The sequence below is a fragment of the Cibotium barometz genome, chromosome 60, assembly GCF_041138505.1.
Source record: "Cibotium barometz isolate CiBa-2024 chromosome 60, ASM4113850v1, whole genome shotgun sequence".
Taxonomy (NCBI): domain Eukaryota; kingdom Viridiplantae; phylum Streptophyta; class Polypodiopsida; order Cyatheales; family Cibotiaceae; genus Cibotium; species Cibotium barometz.
In genome coordinates, this window is record NC_141105.1 from 6,090,235 (window position 1) to 6,114,128 (window position 23,894).

Consider the following 23,894-nt stretch of genomic DNA (forward strand, 5'->3'; position numbering starts at 1 on the left):
TGAATTTGTCATTTTGAATCCATGATTGAGAAACATGTTCATATTGAGGGTGAGTTGTGTTTACCCATGTTTGTCATTGAACAGGCCATGTCAAGCATAGAGTCTCGTTTCTGCCCGTGGTGGTTGGACCTTGAAAGAAACCATGTGCCTGAGGAGGAGCTTGATCTGTATCGCCAACATAAGTCTATATTGGAGCTTCGTAGCCAGCAAATTGATCATAATGAGGCCACATCCACATCACATGCAACATCGATTGCATCAGCTTCTTTTCGTAAGTCATTGCCAGTGAATTTAGGGAGGGAAATAGTGAATCGTGCATTGGGGGTGAATCGAGCAATGGAAGCAAATAAGGAGCAGAGTCAACAACAGACATCCAATAGTAGTGCAGGTGGGATACAACCAACTGACATCATAACCAAGACATTGCAAGCTCCAGGTATGTGAGCTTCCTACCTCATCTCTATCGTGATCCGATTGTTTTGACTTAAGACTATGTGTGTTAAATGTCAAAAACCTGTCTATAGGAACCATTTATGCCTTCAATGTCAGTATTGAGGACCTTGCAGCTACTTTTGTGAACATGGAGGATGCATCCTCATTGGGAAAGCAAGTGCTTGATGCCATGAATGTTATTTGCACAGTAGGGAATGTCAAGAGTAGAGGGTCCGATTACTGTGTGGAGTTGATATTTGCAGACTTCCCCTCAAATATCATCATTGGAGGTTGTGTTGCAAACAAGGTTCCATATTGGAATAAGATTGGGGATGGCATGTATGACTCTACTTTTAAAGTTGTTGATTCTTGTCTCTCGGATCGAGGCTTCTTTACATGCCTTTACACTATGGAAGAAGGAGTGACCATTGAGCAGGTTGCACAGAGCGTTGGGTTTAGCATTTATCATAGATAGGTTGTGAGGTGTACTCCACCTATTGGGAAGAAGATGGGGCAAATGATTACTACCCAGGTATTGGTGTTGTTCTCTTTGGGGCTGTCATTTGTGCAAATCTTCTTTGTTCCATTTAAGGTGAAAATGCATGAACAACCAATGTGTCTTTGCTTGTAGGTCACTTGTCTAATATTGGTTGTTTTTTTTCGCTCAACATCTCCTGCTACAAGCTTTGTGATGCATGGGGATCAACTAAGGGATTTGGCACTAGGTGATGATCTTGATGTAGGGCAAGATCTTATCTTTGACATGTATGTATATGCATTCAAATCAAGATAGAATTTAAAATGATTTTCGGTGATCTTTATGGCATATGGTTAATGGTTTGTGTGCGTTTTCAAGAGTGCCATCGGAGGATCTGGTGAAGAGAAAGAGTAGACCATGGCGGGGCGGTTGTTAGAGAGGTCAGCGGCTTAGCAAATACATCGTCTCCGTCTTCAGTCGTCCTGGGGACACGATTTTGGATTTGTTTGCTGGCACTGGAACTCTTGGGCTAGTGGCAGCATTTATGGATCACAATGTCATAATGTTAGACAAGGATGAGCGGATCTATGATCACCTGTTAGAACCATACTCAGCAAAGGTATGCATGTTGAAAAGATAAATATGTTAGTAGAGAATAATTTTGTATTGATAAAGCTTATTTTCTTTTCTTTGTGTCTCTTGCAGTTATGAGGATCACGTGTCTACATCAAAATGCCATTAGAGATAGTCTTTTTTTTAATTGAGACAATCATTTTTTTGGGACTATGGAAGTAATGTTTTGATGGATGTTATGCTTCTGAATGTTTTTTACAATAGCATGTAGCTGATTGTTGGACAATTTTTATTTGGATTATAAAATTTTTAAATCCTATGGTTATGGTTTCTAAAGAGTATTATATTGTTGTGTCAGTGGTATGGCTATTAAAATTGGTGTGCATCTTAATGGCTTGATTTATATGCTCTCTGGTCGCTGTGGTTTCCATGTGGTTGCAACAATAGTTTGTTTCTATTAGTAGCTCAATGACCAATTCAATGTCTTTTTAGCGAGCCAAGTAGTATGAGTTTTGTAGTGATTTCTTATATCCGCACCATTCATTTGAAAATGCTTTATTTGCAATAGTCATTTTTAAACTTTTTTAGTTTTCTTTGTTCTGTTCATTATAGAGTTGCACTATGGTTTCACTCTTCTCTTTAACATTACATGCTCGCTTAACATCATACCATGCCCCTACTTGCTCACTTTCACAAGGACTTTATTTCTACTTACTGCTCTGCGCTCACTGCTCTTGGCTCGCTAAATAGACGCACCCTTCCTATTCTAGGTCAATTACTTGGGCCATGTTAACGGAGATGAAGCAATTACAAAGGTTGGCTTGCCTAGCCTTAGCTTCTTTTTTAGCCTTTGCTAAGAATTTATTCATTGCTCTTCTTGGTAGAGCGAGAGAGTTTTTTAGATTCTTCCAAACCTAAGGGTTCATCTCTCTATGTGGCCATTAACTTGATCAGAATATTGAGCTCTCTTTTTCATTGGTGGCAAAAGTTGACATGAGAATCTATGGCCTCAATATATCAAAGCTAATGGTATTCATTCCCTCGACCAAGAAGTCCTCTTTTGTCACATCACAATGATTACCTATCCCAAGGCTACTTTTACAAGGTAGTAGTTCTTGAGGCCCAATCAAATTATGGCCGTCCATTCTCGTCCAAGAAGTACTACAAGGATGATATAAAACTTCCCTTCCAAGGGGTTATTCCCAATGTGAAACATAGTACTGAAAGCTCCTACGCATGTGGTTTGGAACGAGCTCACTCCTTCCACCTACACTTCTGTGGGAGTCAATGATGGCTGTTGTATCTCACACTGTCTCATGAGACATTATTAGGTTATGACTAGCTCTCCCATGTTTTATTTGAGACCAATTTCTATGGTCATGCAAAACCATAGTCTGCACGTTTCACCTCCCAGTCCTCCTCTTCTAGGTCAATTACTTGGGCCATGTTAACGGAGATAGAACAATTACGAAGCTTGGCTTGCCTAGCCTTAACTTTTTTTTTTAGCCTTTGCTAAAGATTTACTTATTGCTCTTCTTGGCAGAGCGATAGAGTTTTCTAGATTCTTCCAGACCTAAGGGTTCATCTCGCTATGTGGCCATTAACTTGATCAGAACCTAAAAAATATTGAGGTCTCTTTTCCATTGGTAGCAAAAGTCCACATGAGAGTCTATAGTTTCAACATATCAAAGCTAATGCATTGTCTTCATTCCCTCGTCCAAGAAGTACTACATGGGGGCTTCTCTTTGGTCGCATCAAAATGATTACCGATATCCCAAGGTTACTTAATTACAAGGTAGCAGTTCTCGAGTGTCCCAATCAAATTATGCCCATCCTCCATCCTCGTCCAAGAAGTATTGTAGACATGATGTAAAACTTCCCTTCCAAGGAGTTATTCCCAATGTGAAACATAGTAGTGAAAGCTCCTCCTATGTATGTGTGGTTTGGAATGAGTTCACTCCTTCCTACTGCACTTTTGTGGGAGTTAATGATGGTTGTTATATCTCACATTGTCTATTGAGACATTAGGTTATGGCTAGCTCTCCCATGTTTTATTTGAGACCAATTTCTATGGTCATACAAAACCATATTCTGGCACACTTCACCTCCCAGTCTTCCTCTTCTAGGTTAATTACTTGGGCCATGCTAACGTAGGTGGAGCAATTATACGAAGCCTGGCTTTGCTAGCCTTAACTTCTTTTTTAGCCTTTACTAAAGACTTATGTACTGCTCTTCTTGGGAGAGCAAGAGAGTTTTCTAGATTCTTCCAAAGCTAAGGGTTCAGATCACTATGTGGCCATTAACTTGATCACAACATGAAAAATATTGAGATCTCTTTTCCATTGGTGATTTGAGAGCAATTTCTATGATCATGACCAACCATAGTCTGGCACGCTTCACCTCCCAGTTTTCCTCTGCTAGGTCAATTACTTGGGCCATGTCCTCCAATCCCAATCAAATTATGCCCATCCATCCTAATCCAAGAAGAACTACAGGCATGATATAAAACTTCCCTTCCCAAGAGTTTATTCCCAATGTGAAACATAGTAGTGAAAGCTCCTATACATGTGGTTTGGAGCGAGTTCACTCCTTCCACCTACACTTTTGTGGGAGTCAATGATGGTTGTTATATCTCACGCTATCTCATGAGACATTAGGTTATAGCGAGCTCTCTTATGTTTTATTTGAGACCAATTTCTATGGTCATGCCCAACCAGAGTCTGGCACGCTTTAAAACTTCCCTTCCAAGGGGTTATTCCCAATGTGAAACATAGTACTGAAAGCTCCTACGCATGTGGTTTGGAACGAGCTCACTCCTTCCACTTGCACTTTTGTGGGAGTCAATGATGGCTGTTGTATCTCACACTGTCTCATGAGACATTATTAGGTTATGGCTAGCTCTCCCATGTTGTATTTGAGACCAATTTCTATGGTCATGCAAAACCATAGTCTGCACGTTTCACCTCCCAGTCCTCCTCTTCTAGGTCAATTACTTGGGGCCATGTTAACGGAGATAGAACAATTACAAAGCTTGGCTTGCCTAGCCTTAACTTCTTTTTTAGCCTTTGCTAAGGATTTACTTATTGCTCTTCTTGGCAGAGCGATAGTAGAGTTTTCTAGATTCTTCCAGACCTAAGGGTTCATCTCGCTATGTGGCCATTAACTTGATCAGAACCTAAAAAGATTGAGATCTCTTTTCCATTGGTAGCAAAAGTCCACATGAGAGTCTATAGCCTCAACATATCAAAGCTAATGCATTGTCTTCATTCCCTCGTCCAAGAAGTACTACATGGGGGCTTCTCTTTGGTCGCATCAAAATGATTACCGATATCCCAAGGTTACTTATTACAAGGTAGCAGTTCTCGAGTGTCCCAATCAAATTCCTCGTCCAAGAAGTACTGTAGGCATGATGTAAAACTTCCCTTCCAAGGAGTTATTCCCAATGTGAAACATAGTAGTGAAAGCTCCTCCTATGTATGTGGTTTGGAACGAGTTCACTCCTTCCTACTGCACTTTTGTGGGAGTTAATGATGGTTGTTATATCTCACATTGTCTATTGAGACATTAGATTATGGCTAGCTCTCCCATGTTTTATTTGAGACCAATTTCTATGGTCATGCAAAACCATGTTCGGGCACACTTCACCTCCCAGTCTTCCTCTTCTAGGTTAATTACTTGGGCCATGCTAATGGAGGTGGAGCAATTACGAAGCCTCGCTTTGCTAGCCTTAACTTCTTTTTTAGCCTTTGCTAAAGATTTATTTACTGCTTTTCTTGGCAGAGCGAGAGTTTTCTAGATTCTTCCAAACCTAAGGGTTCAGATCACTATGTGGCCATTAACTTGATCACTCACAACCTGAAAAATATTGAGATATCTTTTCCATTGGTGGCAAAAGTCCACATGAGAGTCTATGGCCTCAACATATCAAAGCTAATGCTCTTCATTCCCTCGTCTTCCAAGAAGTACTACATGGGCTCCTCGTTGGTCACATCAGAATGATTACCGATATCCCAAGGCTACTTACAAGGTAGTAGTTCTTGAGTCCCAAATTATGCCCATCCATCCTCCTCCTAGAAGAACTACAGGCATGATATAAAACTTCCCTTCCAAGGGGTTATTCCCAATGTGAAACATAGTAGTGAAAGCTCCTATGCATGTGGTTTGGAAGAACGAGTTCACATCTTCCACCTGCACTCTTGTGGGAGTCAATGATGATTGTTGTATCTCACACTGTCTCATGAGACATTAGGCTATGGCTAGCTCTCCCATGTTTTATTTGAGAGCAATTTCTATGATCATGACCAACCATAGTTTGGCACGCTTCACCTCCCAGTTTTCCTATGCTAGGTCAATTACTCAGGCCATGTCCTCCGGTCCTAATCAAATTATGCCCATCCATCCTAATCCAAGAAGAACTACAGGCATGATATAAAACTTCCCTTCCCAAGGGGTTATTCCCAATGTGAAACATAGTAGTGAAAGCTCCTATACATGTGGTTGGGAACGAGTTCACTCCTTCCACCTGCACTTTTGTGGGAGTCAATGATGGTTATTGTATCTCATGCTATCTCATGAGACATTAGGTTATAACGAGCTTACTTATATTTTATTTGAGACCAATTTCTATGGTCATGCCCACTGGCATGCTTCACCTCCGAGTCTTCCTCTTGTAGGTCAATTGCTTGGGCCATGTTAACGGAGATGGAGCAATTACGAAGCTTGGCTTTCCAAACCTTAACTTCTTTTTTAGCCTTTGCTAAAGATTTATTATTGCTCTTCTCGGCAGAGCGAGAGAGTCTTCTAGATTCTTCCAAACCTAAGGATTCATCTCTCTATGCCGTTAACTTGATCAAAACCTTAAAAATATTGAGCTCTCTTTTCCATTGGTGGCAAAGTCCACCTGAGAGTCTATGGCCTCAACATATCAAAGCTAATGCTCTTCATTCCCTCCTCCAAGAAGTACTACATGGGCTCCTCTTTGGTCACATCACAATGATTACCTATTCCTAGGGTACGTACAAAGGTAGGAGTCCTCGAGTCCCAAATTATGGCTATCCATCGTCGTCCAAGAACTACTGTGTAAGATTCCTCCCGAGCCTCTCAAGATACCTAGCATCTTCCCCTGTAATCAAATCCCTCTTCAGAAATATAAAAGATCTTGTTTCTACCAGTTTTGGCCCAGACAGAGAAAATCTTCTAGAGAGTGGTAATTTAGTTTTTAAATATTTTTTGATAGAAAAATATCTCATCTTATTAAAATAAGTTCCCCTGAAATAGAAGTTCAAAAAGATTTTAGAAGGTGCATTAGAAATTAAGTATAATCTGTTCAAGAGGCATTATCCAGGGGGTGAAGATTTTTTTGAAATTTTAAATTAAGGTTCCTATGGACCAATAAGATTCATCCAAATGTAGGAGATAAATAGAAAAATAAAAGAAAAATCTCCCAAAAATGAGTAAATACTCACATAAGATGAAGAGTTGACTAAGGACAAGGTTAATAGTTAAAAAAGAGAGATATTTAAAAGTAATGATGCATTTTTGACACCTCTGCATGGGGGAATTTCCCTCATGAAGGAGGAACATATTTCACATGCTTGAATGAGTTTTAAACTCCCAAATAATGAGATATTTTTATCTCTCCTCTCTCCTGTTTCAACTAGATCCAAAAAGTGAGCAAAACTGACCCAAAAATGGTCAAAAATTGACCAAACTGATGTGAAAAATTTTAGAATCAATTGGCTTGGTTAGAAGCTCACTTTTTTCTATAAATAGAAGCCTTCCCCTTTGTTGAAACTCAATAGTGTTTTTGCACTGTACCCTGTCTCTCCCAAGTGCCAAAAACAGTGAATTTTACTCATAATTCATTAGTTTTTGACCTTCCCTCTTCCAAAAGATTGGTGGCCACTCTTGTTTCAAACAAGAGTAGAACCCTCAAACCATCAAGCCAAAGGAAAGCTCTCAAAGTATCTATGTAAGTTGGAGATTCTTCTCTTTTCAAATTCTTTTTATGGTTTTCTTATGATTTTTGTCTTCTCTAAAATCAAATGATGTTATGCCTCATTAAAAAAAAGGCATTCCTCTCTCTTCATTAGTAAATCCAACCATTCTTATCCTAGATGAATGATTAATGAATAAAATCATGTTTTTCATAATGTTTCTCTTTGATTGTTTACATTAGAATGATTTAAATACTCTTGGTAAACTTCTAATTAATTTTAGTAAGTTAAAAATTGAAAAATGGTCAGCCATACAAAGGAGGTTATGGCAAAATTTTTGAAAATCAGTGAAATAAATTTCATCTTTTATTAATCAAAAAGAGTAATTCCCATCGTTAGAGTATTCTAAAAGTATTATTTTCATTTATGCATAGAAAGATGCATATTGATTAATTTTTATAAAAGAATGATTTTCAATAGAATTAAATTCTAGGAAAGATACTTATTGATAATTTTTTTTATGAAAGTGTTACTTTCTTCACTATGGATTTTTTATGCATAAAAGTATATATTTTTTATTATAAAAGTTACTTTTATCATATTTGATTTTCATGCATAAAAGTATGCATAAAAGATTATTATTTTTTAATTATAAAAGTGTTACTTTTATCATAATTGATTTTCATGCATAAAAGTATGTATAAAAGATTATTTTTTATTATAAAAGTGTTACTTTTATCATAATTGATTTTTATGCATAAAAGTATGCATAAAAGATTATTTTTTTATTATAAAAGTGTTACTTTTATCATATTTGATTTTCATGCATAAAAGTATGCATAAAAGATATTTTTTTAATATTAAAGTGTGATTTTCATCATAAATGATTTTTATGCATAAATGGGTGCATAAAAGACATTTTTTTATATTAAAAGTGTGATTTTCATCATAAATGATTTTTATGCATAAATGGGTGCATAAAAGATATTTTTTATATTAAAAGTGTGATTTTCATCATAAATGGTTTTTATGCATAAATGGGTGCATAAAAGATATTTTTTTATTAAAAGAGTGATTTTCATCATAAATTATTTGTATGCATAAAAGAAATTCTTTCATGTTAAAAGAGTGATTTTTATCATAAATGATTTTTATGATGATAAAAGTGTGACTTTCATCAGAATCAAATTTTATGCATAATTAGATGCATATAGAATCTTTATAATTAAATAAGGGTTCTCCTTAATCCTCTGTTTAATTTTCGTAAAAATTAGAAAAATGAATAAGTAGATAATCTAGAGAAGAAATGCTACCCTTTCATATTCACTAAGATGGTAATGAGAAAATTCAATTAAACTATCGAAGTCGGAGATCGAGATAAATGATTATTTTATTCCTCATAAGAAATTCATGTTTTAGCAAATATTCGTCGAACAAAATTTAGAAAAAGAGAAATTGAAATAGTACTTTCGAGAAAGATAGTTTAGGAAGAACCTTTCCAGACCCAAACTCTAATTCAGACTATTGACCAAGACCTAATTCCTTCGTCAATGAGACGATGAGCTCAGTCTAGGAAAAATGCATTCAAAATACCCACCGAAATTTGAAACTAAATTAAGACTTTTGATTTTGATCTGAGGATCAAGTTAACAGAATTCGAGGAATTCTGTTTAGAATTCAGACCTGGATCTAGAAGTATCGAGATACGGATTTAAGATTATTCATGGTTTGCAAACAAAATCAAAACTGAGAACTTGCATAAAAACCATGTTTTCTTAAAGGACTGTCTTACGCCAGAATGCTGGAAGGAGCATTTGGCATATATGTTTATCTAAGGGAAGTTCTGTTGCAACAGCTGGCGCGGAGTGTTCGAGGGACAGCTCACGCGGCAAAAACCTACCCAGGTCTTGACCAGCCTGGGTATGGTGAAAAATGGTGCGCTTCCGGTACGATGGGCGAGGGTCGACGAAGCGGTCCCTGAGTGAAGTGCCAGGACACCTAAGGAGGATCCTGGAGGGTTCTGACCAGGCGATGCACCTGCTCACGGTGCCTAGGACACCCATACGTATGTCGAGGAAGATATATATGTATGTTGACGAAGGGATTATTGTAATCTGTTTACTGGATCTCGTTGCTGACCAGCTGGTTCTAAAACGGAGAGTCCAGAGTGGTACTCTTTTTGTGAACAAGAGATTGAATGAAAATTTTGAATTATGAAATCAGTGATCATATCTGTTTTGTCAATGGATTATTTTTATATTAAAGTTTTAAAGAGGAGTGTGTGCGTATCTGTTTTCTAAAGCTAAAGTTAAGAAAGGCATTTCAATTATGGGTGGGTGAGTACTTGTTTGGTTCCACCGATTGCAGTGGTAGGGTGGTGGCTAACCCATGGGCCGGATGGGGTTAGGCTGGAATCAGTGGAGTTTTAATAATCAAACTGAAAAAAAAATCTTAGGATTACGCTAGGAATCGAGTAGCTAGTCAATTCCGTAATAAATTTCTCAATTCAGTGGATCAACGGCTATGCCTGATCTTGATCAGGAAAAAAGCATTGAATTTACTCAGATGATCAAATTATATCAGTGATAGTTTCCTTCTATCTGGTTTATTCAGGTGAAGGATAGTTTAGATTAATCTCGTAAGAAAAATTTGTTAAGAAAAGTCAAAAAGGTGGAATCGTCCTCGCTTTCCGGGCATGGGAAATTTTCCTGGTTTCGGTTTTCGGAGTGACCACCAGCCTAGTCTCATGCCCGGACATTCAAGGGCGAGGCCCCGAATGAGGTCTCGAGTGAGAAATCATGCCCGGACATTCGAGGGCGAGGCCCCGAGTGAGAAATCTTGCCCCGCGCATGAGAGGGCTGCTTCCGCTGTCAGCTACTGGGAGTCCGCCGGTGTGCGGAGGGGGCAGAGGGATCTCACATACTGCAGGCCTGATTTAAAACTTCCCTTCTAAGGAGTTATTCCCATTGCAAAATATTGTAGTGAGAGCTCCGATCCATGTGGTTTGCAACATGTTCACTCCTTCCACCTAAACTTTTGTGGGAGTCGATGATGCTTGTTGTATCTCACACTGTCTCATGAGACATTAGGTTATGGCTAGCTCTCCCATGTTTTATTTGAGACCAATTTCTATGATCACAACCAACCATAGTTTGGCATGCTTGGCCTCCTAGTCTTCCTCTTCTAGGTCAATTACTTGGGCCATGTTAACGGAGATGAAGCAATTACGAAGCTTGGCTTGCCTAGCCTTAGCTTCTTTTTTAGCCTTTGCTAAGAATTTATTTATTGCTCTTCTTGGCAAAGCGAGAGAGTTTTCTAGACTCTTCCAAACCTAAGGGTTCATCTCTCTATGTGGCCATTAACTTGATCAGAATATTGAGCTCTCTTTTTCATTGGTGGCGAAAGTCGACATGAGAATCTATGGCCTCAATATATCAAAGCTAATGGTCTTCATTCCCTCGACCAAGAAGTCCTCTTTTGTCACATCACAATGATTACATATCCCAAGGCTAATTACAAGGTAGCAGTCCTTGAGTCCCAATCAAATTATGGCCGTCCATTCTCATCCAAGAAGTACTACAGGGATGATATAAAACTTCCCTTCCAAGGGGTTATTCCCAATGTAAAACATAGTACTGAAAGCTCCTACGCATGTGGTTTGGAACGAGCTCACTTCTTCCACCTGCACTTTTGTGAAAGTCAATGATGGTTGTTGTATCACACACTGTCTCATGAGACATTATTAGGTTATGGCTAGCTCTCTCATGTTTGTCACATCACAATGATTACCTATTACAAGGTAGCAGTTCTTGAGTCCCAATCAAATTATGGCCGTCCATTCTTGTCCAAGAAGTACTACAGGGATGATATAAAATTTCCCTTCCAAGGGGTTATTCCCAATGTGAAACATAGTACTGAAAGCTCCTATGCATGTTGTTTGGAACGAGCTCACTCCTTCCACCTGCACTTTTGTGGGAGTCTATGATGGCTGTTGTATCTCACACTATCTCATGAGACATTATTAGGTTATGGCTAGCTCTCTCCTGTTTTATTTGAGACCAATTTCTATAATCATGCAAAACCATAGTGTGCACGTTTCACCTCCCAGTCCTCCTCTTCTAGGTTAATTACTTGGGCCATGTTAATAGAGATGGAACAATTATAGGCATAATATAAAACTTCCCTTCCCAAGGGGTTATTCCCAATGTGAAACATAGTAGTGAAAGCTCCTATACATGTGGTTTGGAACAAGTTCACTCCTTCCACCTACACTTTTGTGGGAGTCAATGATGGTTATTGTATCTCACGCTATCTCATGAGACATTAGGTTATAGCGATCTCTCTTATGTTTAATTTGAGACCAATTTCTATGGTCATGCCCAACCAAAGTCTGGCACGCTTCACCTCCGAGTCTTCCTCTTCTAGGTCAATTGTTTGGGCCATGTTAACGGAGATGGAGCAATTACGAAGCTTGGCTTTCCTAACCTTAACTTCTTTTTTAGCCTTTGCTAAGGATTTATTTATTGCTCTTCTTGGCAGAGCAAGAGAGTTTTCTAGATTCTTTCAAACCTAAGGGTTATGCGGCCGTTAACTTGATCAGAACCTTAAAAATATTGAGCTCTCTCTATGGCCTTAACATATCAGAGCTAAGGCTCTTCATTCTCCCTCCTCCAAGAAGTACTACATGGGCTCCTCTTTGGTTACATCACAATGATTACCTATTCCTAGGCTCTACGTATAAGGTAGGAGTTCTCGAGTCCCAATCAAATTATGGCTATCCATCGTCGTCCAAGAACTACTGTAGGCATGATTTAAAACTTCCCTTCTAAGGAGTTATTCCCATTGCAAAATTATGTAGTGAGAGCTCTGATGCATGTGGTTTGCAACGTGTTCACTCCTTCCACCTGAAACTTTGTGGGAGTCGAGGATGCTTGTTGTATCTCACACTGTCTCATGGAGACATTAGGTTATGGCTAGCTCTCCCATGTATCTCATGACTAACCATAGTTTGGCATGCTTCGCCTCCTAGTCTTCCTGTTCTAGGCCAATTACTTGGTCCATGTTAACGGAGATGAAGCAATTACGAAGCTTGGCTTCCCTAGCCTTAGCTTCTTTTTAAGCCTTTGCTAAGAATTTATTCATTGCTCTTCTTGGCAAAGCGAGAGAGTTTTCTAGACTCTTCCAAACCTAAGGGTTCATCTCTCTATGTGGCCATTAACTTGATCAAAATATTGAGCTCTCTTTTTCATTGGTGGCGAAAGTCGACATGAGAATCTATGGCCTCAATATATCAAAGCTAATGGTCTTCATTCCCTCAACCAAGAAGTCCTCTTTTGTCACATCACAATGATTACCTATCCCAAGGCTACTTACAAGGTAGCAGTCCTTGAGTCCCAATCAAATTATGGCCGTCCATTCTCATCCAAGAAGTACTACAGGGATGATATAAAACTTCCCTTCCAAGGGGTTATTCCCAATGTGAAACATAGTACTGAAAGCTCCTACGCATGTGGTTTGGAATGAGCTTACTCCTTCCACCTGCACTTTTGTGGGAGTCAATGATGGCTGTTGTATCATACACTGTCTCATGAGTCATTATTAGGTTGTGGCTAGCTCTCTCATGTTTGTCACATCACAATGATTACCTATCCCAAGGCTACTTACAAGGTAGAAATTCTTGAGTCCCAATCAAATTATGGCCGTCCATTCTCGTCCAAGAAGTACTACAGGGATGATATAAAATTTCCCTTCCAAGGGGTTATTCCCAATGTGAAACATAGTACTGAAAGCTCCTACGCATGTGGTTTGGAACGAGCTCACTCCTTCCACCCCTGCACTTTTGTGGGAGTCAATGATGGCTATTGTATCTCACACTGTCTCATGAGACATTATTAGGTTATGGCTAGCTCTCTCATGTTTTATTTGAGACCAATTTCTATAGTCATGCAAAACCATAGTCTGCACGTTTCACCTCCCAGTCCTCCTCTTCTAGGTCAATTACTTGGGCCATGTTAACAGAGATGGAACAATTACAGGCATAATATAAAACTTCCCTTCCCAAGGGGTTATTCCCAATGTGAAACATAGTAGTGAAAGCTCCTATACATGTGGTTTGGAACAAGTTCACTCCTTCCACCTGCACTTTTGTGGGAGTCAATGATGGTTATTGTATCTCACGCTATTTCATGAGACATTAGGTTATAGCGATCTCTCTTATGTTTAATTTGAGACCAATTTCTATGGTCATGCCCAACCAGAGTCTGGCACGCTTCACCTCCGAGTCTTCCGAGTTTTCTAGATTCTTCTAAACATAAGGGTCCATCTCTCTATGCGGCCGTTAACTTGATCAAAACCTTAAAAATATTGAGCTCTCTCTATGGCCTCAACATATCAGAGCTAATGCTCTTCATTCTCCCTCCCCAAGAAGTACTACATGGGCTCCTCTTTGGTCACATCACACAATGATTACCTATTCCTAGGCTCTACGTACAAGGTAGGAGTTCTCGAGTCCCAATCAAATTATGGCTATCCATCGTCGTCCAAGAACTACTATAGGCCTGATTTAAAACTTCCCTTCTAAGGAGTTATTCCCATTGCAAATTTGTAGTGAGAGCTCTGATGCATGTGGTTTGCAGCGTGTTCACTCCTTCCACTTGAAACTTTGTGGGAGTCGAGGATGCTTGTTGTATCTCACACTGTCTCATGAGACATTAGGTTATGGCTAGCTCTCCCATGTATCTCACGACATGTATCTCACGACTAACTATAGTTTGGCATGCTTCGCCTCCTAGTCTTCCTCTTCTAGGTCAATTACTTGGGCCATGTTAACGGAGATGAAGCAATTACGAAGCTTGGCTTGCCTAGCCTTAGCTTCTTTTTTAGCCTTTGCCTAAGAATTTATTTATTGCTCTTCTTGGCAGAGCGAGAGAGTTTTCTAGATTCTTCCAAACCTAAGGGTTCATCTCTCTATGTGGCCATTAACTTGATCAGAATATTGAGCTCTATTTTTCATTGGTGGCGAAAGTCGACATGAGAATCTATAGCCTCAATATATCAAAGCTAATGGTCTTCATTCCCTCAACCAAGAAGTCCTCTTTTGTCACATCACAATGATTACCTATCCCAAGGCTACTTACAAGGTAGCAGTCCTTGAGTCCCAATCAAATTATGGCCGTCCATTCTCATCCAAGAAGTACTACATGGATGATATAAAACTTCCCTTCCAAGGGGTTATTCCCAATGTGAAACATAGTACTGAAAGCTCCTACGCATGTGGTTTGGAATGAGCTCACTCCTTCCACCTGCACTTTTGTGGGAGTCAATGATGGCTGTTGTATCACACACTGTCTCATGAGACATTATTATGTTATGTGGCTAGCTCTCTCATGTTTGTCACATCACAATGATTACCTATCCCAAGGCTACTTACAAGGTAGCAGTTCTTGAGTCCCAATCAAATTATGGCCGTCCATTCTCGTCCAAGAAGTACTACAGGGATGATATAAAATTTCCCTTCCAAGGGGTTATTCCCAATGTGAAACATAGTACTGAAAGCTCCTACGCATGTAGTTTGGAACGAGCTCACTCCTTCCACCTGCACTTTTGTGGGAGGCAATGATGGCTGTTGTATCTCACATTGTCTTATGAGACATTATTAGGTTATGGCTAGCTCTCTCATGTTTTATTTGAGACCAATTTCTATAGTCATGCAAAACCATAGTCTGCACGTTTCACCTCCCAATCCTCCTCTTCTAGGTCAATTACTTGGGCCATATTAACAGAGATGGAACAATTACAGGCATGATATAAAACTTCCCTTCCCAAGGGGTTATTCCCAATGTGAAACGTAGTAGTGAAAGCTCCTATACATGTGGTTTGTCACTCCTTCCACCTGCACTTTTGTGGGAGTCAATGATGGTTATTGTATCTCACGCTATCTCATGAGACATTAGGTTATAGTGATCTCTCTTATGTTTAATTTGAGACCAATTTCTATGGTCATGCCCAACCAGAGTCTGGCACGCTTCACCTCCGAGTCTTCCTCTTCTAGGTCAATTGTTTAGGCCATAATAACGGAGATGGAGCAATTACGAAGCTTGGCTTTCCTAACCTTAACTTCTTTTTTAGCCTTTGCTAAGGATTTTTTTATTGCTCTTCTTGGCAGAGCGAGAGAGTTTTCTAGATTCTTCCAAACCTAAGGGTTCATCTCTCTATGCGACCGTTAACTTGATCAGAACCTTAAAAATATTGAGCTCTCTCTATGGCCTCAACATATCAGAGCTAAGGCTCTTCATTCTCCCTCCTCCAAGAAGTACTACATGGGCTCCTCTTTGGTCACATCACAATGATTACCTATTCCTAGGCTCTACGTACAAGGTAGGAGTTCTTGAGTCCTAATCAAATTATGGCTATCCATCATCGTCCAAGAACTACTGTAGGCCTGATTTAAAATTTCCCTTCTAAGGAGTTATTCCCATTTGCAAAATTATGTAGTGAGAGTTCTGATGCATGTGGTTTGCAACGTGTTCACTCCTTCCACCTGAAACTTTGTGGGAGTCGAGGATTCTTGTTGTATCTCACACTGTCTCATGAGACATTAGGTTATGGCTAGCTCTCCCATGTATCTCACGACTAACCATAATTTGGCATGCTTCGCCTCCGTCTTCCTCTTCTAGGTCAATTACTTGGTCCATGTTAACGGAGATGAAGCAATTACGAAGCTTGGCTTGCCTAGCCTTAGCTTCTTTTTTAGTCTTTGCTAAGAATTTATTCATTGCTCTTCTTGGCAGAGCGAGAGAGTTTTCTAGACTCTTCCAAACCTAAGGGTTCATCTCTCTATGTGGCCATTAACTTGATCAGAATATTGAGCTCTCTTTTTCATTGGTGGCGAAAGTTGACATGAGAATCTATGGCCTCAATATATCAAAGCTAATGGTCTTCATTCCCTCGACCAAGAAGTCCTCTTTTGTCACATCACAATGATTACCTATCCCAAGGCTACTTACAAGGTAGCAGTTCTTGAGTCCCAATCAAATTATGGCCATCCATTCTCATCCAAGAAGTACTACAGGGATGATATAAAACTTCCCTTCCAAGCGGTTATTCCCAATGTGAAACATTGGTGGCGAAAGTCGACATGAGAATCTATGGCCTCAATATATCAAAGCTAATGGTCTTCATTCCCTCGACCAAGAAGTCCTCTTTTGTCACATCACAATGATTGCCTATCCCAAGGCTACTTTTACAAGGTAGCAGTTCTTGAGTCCCAATCAAATTATGGTCGTCCATTCTCGTCCAAGAAGTACTATAGGGATGATATGAAAGTTCCCTTCCAAGGGGTTATTCCCAATGTGAAACATAGTACTGAAAGCTCCTACGCATGTGGTTTGGAATGAGCTCACTCCTTTCACTTGCACTTTTGTGGGAGTCAATGATGGCTGTTGTATCTCACACTGTCTCATGAGACATTATTAGGTTATGGCTAGCTCTCCCATGTTTTATTTGAGACCAATTTCTATAGTCATGCAAAACCATAGTCTGCACGTTTCACCTCCCAGCCCTCCTCTTCTAGGTCAATTACTTGGGCCATGTTAACAGAGATGGAACAATTACGAAGCTTGGCTTGCCTAGCCTTAACTTCTTTTTCAACCTTTGCTAAGGATTTACTTTTATTACTCTTCTTGGCAGAGCGATAGAGTTTTCTAGATTCTTCCAGACCTAAGGGTTTATCTCGCTATGTGGCCATTAACTTGATCAGAACCTAAAAAATATTGAGCTCTCTTTTCCATTGGTGGCAAAAGTCCACATGAGAGTCTATGGCCTCAACATATCAAAGCTAATACATTTTCTTTATTCCCTCGTCCAAGAAATACTACATGGGCTCCTCTTTGGTCACATCAGAATGATTACCGATATCCCAAGGTTACTTACAGGGTAGCAGTTCTTGAGTGTCCCAATCAAATTATGCGCATCCATCCTCGTCCAAGAAGTACTGTAGGCATGATGTAAAACTTCCCTTCCAAGGAGTTATTCCCAATGTGAAACATAGTAGTGAAAGCTCCTCCTATGTATGTGGTTCAGAACGAGCTCACTCCTTCCTACTGCACTTTTGTGGTAGTTAATGATGGTTGTTGTATCTCACACTGTCTCATAATTCATTAGGTTATGGCTAGCTCTCCCATGTTTTATTTGAGGTTAATTTCTATGGTCATGCAAAACCATATTCTGGCACACTTCACCTCCCAGTCTTCCTCTTCTAGGTTAATTACTTGGGCCATGCTAACGGAGGTGGAGCAATTACGAAGCCTGGCTTTGCTAGCCTTAACTTTCTTTTTAGCCTTTGCCTAAAGATTTATTTACTGCTCTTCTTGGCAGAGCGAGAGAGTTTTCTAGATTCTTCCAGACCTAACGATTCAGATCACTATGTGGCCATTAACTTGATCAGAACCTAAAAATATTGAGCTCTCTTTTCCATTGGTGGCAAAAGTCCACATGAGAGTCTATGGCCTCAACATATCAAAGCTAATGCTCTTCATTCCCTACATGGGCTCCTTGTTGATCATATCACAATGACTACCGATATTTCAAGGCTACTTACAAGGTAGTAGTTCTTGAGGCCCAATAAAATTATGCCCATCCATCCTCGTCCAAGAAGAACTATAAGCATGATATAAAACTTCCCTTCCAAGGGGTTATTCCCAATGTGAAACATAGTAGTGAAAGCTCCTATGCATGTGGTTTGGAAAATTGAGTTCACTCCTTCCACCTGCACTCTTGTGGGAGTCAATGATGGTTGTTGTATCTCACACTCTCTCATGAGACATTAGGTTATGGCTAGCTCTCCCATGTTTTATTTGAGACAAATTTCTATGATCATGACCAACCATAGTCTAGCACGCTTCACCTCCCAGTTTTCCTCTGCTAGGTCAATTACTCAGGCCATGTCCTCGAGTCCAAATCAAATTATGCCCATCCATCCTACTCCAAGAAGTACTACAGGCATGATATAAAACTTCCCTTCCCAATGGGTTATTCCCAATGTGAAACATAGTAGTGAAAGCTCCTATACATGTGGTTTGGAACGAGTTGACTCCTTCCACTTGCACGTTTGTGGGTTATGAGACATCAGGTTATGGCTAGCTCTCCCATGTTTTTTTTGAGACCAATTTCTATGGTCATGCAAAACCGTATTCAGGCACACTTCACCTCCCAGTCTTCCTCTTCTAGGTTACTTACTTGGGCCATGCTAACTGTAACATACCCATCTTCACTAATAAAGAAGTGTCCATGTAATTATGAGTTTTTATGGTATAAAAATCAATGATTTTATTATTTGAGTCATTTCTACTTAGAATCTTCAAATTATGAGCCCAAATTTGGAATTTGCGCGTGATTTAATACTAATATGGGATTGTACAGCATCCAAAACGGACATCGGATCAAGCTTATATGCAAATTTTAGTCATTTTAGTTAAAAAGCGGCAACCTTTAAACCTTAATAAATGCACGACCGGGCGTCCGATTGACGAACGGTCTGAACCCCAACGACCAGGTGAACCTCCCCCGAAAAAAAAAAATCCCCCCAGGGCGGTCCGGCACACAAATCGAGGCGGGTGCCCCAAATTTGGGTACCCCACCCCAAAATTTGGACCGTACATACTTACTAGGGTGCCCGTACGATGGTTGCCCAAGAACCAAAGGATGGCCACCCACTGTGTGGTCCACACGTACCCCTACGTGGACACCCATGCTGCCCCAGACCAGATAAGGTACATGCATACCATTCCTTTCCCTAGTAACCAACACCGTACCTTTCCCCTAGACCCATGCAAGCCACTGATCCATAGCCTTTGACGGTACACCGTCCTTTCGTCCTTGCTTTGCGCAGTGCCCGTACCCATATCCCATAGCTATATAAACCCCCGGAATGCTCCACAGGCAACACACATTTCTGTGTAGCGTATGTCCTGTTGTACCGCCGTCCGTACCGCCATCTGTCCCTGTGCGGCGTACTTGCTGTAGTACAGCCACCCCTTGCAGCCACCCCTCTCACACCCCCTCATTTGCTTCTTTTCAGATAAGCCAATTTTCCTCCATCCCCCTCTTGCTAGGAGGCAGTGTCCTTAACTCTTCTTCCCCCCGGTGTGAAGAGACTTACAAAAGCTTCATGCGCTATAATCTTTTGCTCATACAGTGAGCAAACGATCTCAGAATTGAGATCCGATTGAAGCGTTTCGATCGCAACAGCGAGCTCTACTAGGCGATGTCCAAGATGGCCCCTTCCCGGCAAACGTCAGAATATTACCTCGAGAGGAGCGCGCAACAACGAGATTAGGGACGATGCTCCCGATACAGCTCCAACCCTCCCTTTCAAGCTCCTCACAGGAAAATGGTTTAAAGAAGAGTTTTTTTCTTAAATTAGTGTTAATAAATGTGTATCTTTTCCTTTTAAAATAACGACATAAAATTGTATGAAGTTACAAATTGTGTGATGTGTTCAATAAATTGCATTGAAATTGTTATTTTAAAGAGTGCAATTTTTCCTGGCTTCAACGCTAACTCCGTTCCGTGCTTGTGTAGCCTAGGGGTGTCATTAGCAAAGCCCGAGAATGGCCCAAGGTATCCCTCATACCATTGGGAGAATAAGGTTTGCAGATTGAGGTGAGAGATTATGATGCTGCCTAGTTCTGAGGGCCCAGGCTAGTGCGATAAATAAGCCCACCCTAGTGTGCAGACATCCCTCTGAGGGGCGGGAGGATCGAGCGATGGAGCTTGAGGGGGCGACAGGCCGGCTTGAGTCCTCGCCACCACGGCCGACGATGAGCTGTATGGTCCCGTAGGGTTTTGCCCAGCATGTAGAGGCTAGAAGGCCGAATTCCAGATCATCGACGGTATAAAGGAAAAGAATAAGAAAGCCGGTTTGGCTTGATTCATGTATAAACTTTTTTTAAATAGATCTTATCTTTGGCATTATTGTATTGTTATGGAATAAGGCTATTTTAACAAACCTTGTGAAAAGGGCCTTAATTAAGGAACATGTTTATTTATGTTAAACAGTGTGGTAGGATTAATTAGAAAACAAATTGATGCTTGAGTAGGGTAGAAAGTGGGAGGATGGAATGCCCCGACGGCACCATCCTATGGACGGGTGGACCCGATTAGTCGGGTAGCTTTCCACAGCTTAAGTGAAAGCCCTATGCTAGGTAAATAGGTTCTTAGGCAACTCTATTCTAGAAGACTAGGCTAGCGGCTGTGCCTTGCATAGATGAGGAAAAAAGCATTGCTTCTAGAAATCAAGTCTAGTAGTTGCCCAATTTATGATCAATTACCCTATGGGTGATTTGATGTTTAGAGGATCACGCTCCCCCTGCGGGATAGAATTAGGTCTTACCTATGAATCGTACCCTTGAATCTCTTCATGGTCAAGGTGTCGATGAATAGGAAATTTTCTCCAAGTTAAGACTTAGTGGACTATCTTAAGTGTTTCCCCCATTTTAGAAGGGGGGACCTTACAATTGGTATCAGAGCCGATCTTAGCTCCTTGGAATTACCATTTAAGGATTGTTTTGCAATGAATGTTTTACCTAACATAATGCTAATTAATAAAAACATCCTACTAAAACAAACAAGTTGAATCGATGTTTGAATGATTGTAGAAAGAGGAAGATGCCTACTCGAAGTTTCTAGTTTTCCAGTGCATCTTCGAGACTGCTAGTCACTCCTCAAATTTCGAGTTCCAGTCTAGAGAAGATGTCCCTCCCTCATTTCTCTCATATTGAAAGAGGATGGGGTAGAGATTTTTGGAGTCGTGGGCCGAGATATTTCTTCATCCAAGCAGATCTAATTGGGAACCTTACCACCAACCTAAAGCGGATTCGTTGGATTGAAAAGTTGAAGATGATCCGTTTATTTTGGTTCGTCCTCGGTACCCCTAGGGCCGACACTGGGCCGACACTCTGTGACTATAGATGGGATTCACATATCTCAGGATCGTTGGGTGTATGACCAAGTGATACAGATATTACCTGTTGGCTGATAGAGTATCTGTGTTGGGAACTACCCCAATACCATCAGTTTTTAGGGTCTTAGAAACTACAACGGAACCCCCATATTTCACCTATGTGGACCGCTCTACCCTTATGTCATAGTCAAGCTTAGGAATTTCCCTTAATGGCAAATAAGACTAATTATATTAGTCTCAGATCTTTGTAATAAAACTCGTCCTTGTAAATATTTGGAAATAAAATGATTTCAATGTTTTACTCTCCAAAAATAAGCGTTGTGCAAATATGAATCTTGTAATCTTAAAATTGTTTTTACAATGATGGCCAGGACGATCACCCTCCACTTCCCAATGCGCTTTACACTGATACCCAGGAGAAGAAGCTCCTGCTCAAGCAAATGCAACCTCCCTCCTTTAAAGGAGAAGGTTCAAAGGTTGAGAAGGATGCTGAAGTTTGGATTGAGGCGATGGACGATTATTTCTCTACCGCCGGTACTGGAGTAGCAAATCAGTCTATGCTTGCACGGTTTCGCCTCATCGGAGATGCTAAACTCTGGTGGAAACAGTGGTGCCGTGACAAGGAAGTCACCGAGCATTCTCAAACGTGGGAAGACATCAAGCAGGCAGTGAAGGAAAGATATCTTCCCCCATCCCATGAATCCATAAAGATGGTGAATGAGTTTTTTAGTCTTAGGCAGTACAGCTTAACTCTTGAGGACTACTATTCCAAATTTATCACTCTTCGAAAGTATGCCCTAGCTATGACTACTTCCCAGCAAGTGGCTCGTTTTTGCCAAGGGCTAAATGAACCCTTAGATTCCCGCCTTGAAGCAATGAGGCCAAGCACATTACAGGATGCTCTCATACGAGCAAATCCCCTTGTGAAAGAAATGAGGACTGACAAACCTAAGCATCAAAAGAGATCTTACCCTGAGGCAAATCCTAAAGATCAACCCTACAAGAAACCCCAACAGAATTTCTCCTACTACAACAGAGGGCAACAAGGCAACTCTTTTGTCCCCCCCGCTCATATGCTGCTTCTTCCAGAGAAGGCCCTCTGTGTTTTGAGTGCAATGAGCCGGGACACTTTAGAGCCAACTGTCCCAAGATGGCAACATCATTTCCCCAAGGTGGCAGAGGAAATCAAAGCTGTGGAACCCCTACCAAGGAGGCGAGCGTCCCAAATTTGGGTACCCTGCCCCAAAATTTAGACCGTACACACTTACTAGGGTGCCCGTACGATGGCCACCCAAGAACCAAAGGACGACCGCCCACTGTGTGGTCCACACGTACCCCTACATGGACACCCATGCTGCCCTAGACCAGATAAGGTACATGCGTACCACTCCTTTCCCTGCTAGTAAACCGACAACGTACCTTTCCCCTAGACCCATGCAGGCCACTGATCCATAGCCTTTGACAGTACACACCGTCCTTTCGTCCTTGCTTTGCACAGCGCCCGTACCCATACCCCATAGCTATATAAACCCCCGGGGTGCTCCACACGCAACACACATTTCTGTGTAGCGTACCGCCGTCCGTACCGCCGTCTGTCCCTATGTAGCGTACTTGCTGTAGTACAACCACCCCTTGTAGCCACCCCTCTCACACCCCCTCGTTTGCCTCTTTTCAGAGATAAGCCAATTTTCCTCCATCCCCCTCTTGCTAGGAGGCAGTGTCCTTAATAACTCTTCTCCCCCCTCCCCCTGTGTGAAGAGACTAACAGCAACCCCTAGCTCTCCTCCACATTTTTGGTCTTAAGCACATCTCCCAATCCCCCCCATTTGCGTTTAATAAGGGGTTTTTGCCTTAAGAAAGGGTTCGTGTGCGCTATAATCTTTTGCTCATACGGTGAGCAAACGATCTCAGAATTGAGATCTGACTGAAGCGTTTCAATCGCAACAGCGAGCTCTACAAGGCGACGTCCAAGAAGGCCCCTTCTTGCCGCAAACATCAGAATATTGCCTCGAGAGGAGCGCACAACAACGAGATTAGGGAAGATGCTCCCGATATGGCTCCAACCCTCCCTTTTCAGGGAAATGGTGGCCAGGTTAGCTTGGTTATTTTTTTTAAGAAGAGTTTTTTTCTTAAATTAGTGTTAATAAATGTGTATCTTTTCCTTTTAAAATAACGACATAAAATTATATGAAGTTACGAATTGTGTGATGCTGTATTCAATAAATTGCATTGAAATTGTTATCTTTAAAGAGTGTAGTTTTTCCTGGCTTCAACGCTAACTCCGTTCCGTGCTTGTGTAGCTGGGCGGCGTTGTTAGCAAAGCTCGGGAATGGCCCAAGGTATCCCTCATACCATTGGGAGAATAAGGTTTGCCGATTGAGGTGAGAGATTATTATGCTGCCTAGTTCTAAGGGCTCAGGCTAGTGCGGTAAATAAGCCCACCCTAGTGTGTAGACATCCCTCTGAGGGGCGGGAGGATTGAGCGATGGAGCTTGAGGAGGCGACATGCCGTCTT

The 23,894-nt window shown here is 41.0% G+C and overlaps 1 protein-coding gene across 1 annotated transcript in view; it reads left to right on the forward strand.

Moving 5' to 3' along the window:
- The first annotated feature begins 329 nt into the window (after nucleotides 1-329).
- The window catches only part of LOC147604909 (uncharacterized), an 85,331-nt gene continuing 61,766 nt past the window's right edge, over nucleotides 330-23,894 (forward strand). The window contains exons 1-2 of the mRNA XM_086793907.1: nucleotides 330-436; nucleotides 525-767. Coding sequence (XP_086650033.1) covers nucleotides 337-436; nucleotides 525-767 — 343 coding nt within the window. The 5' untranslated portion in view covers nucleotides 330-336. The remainder of the gene's footprint in view (nucleotides 437-524; nucleotides 768-23,894) is intronic.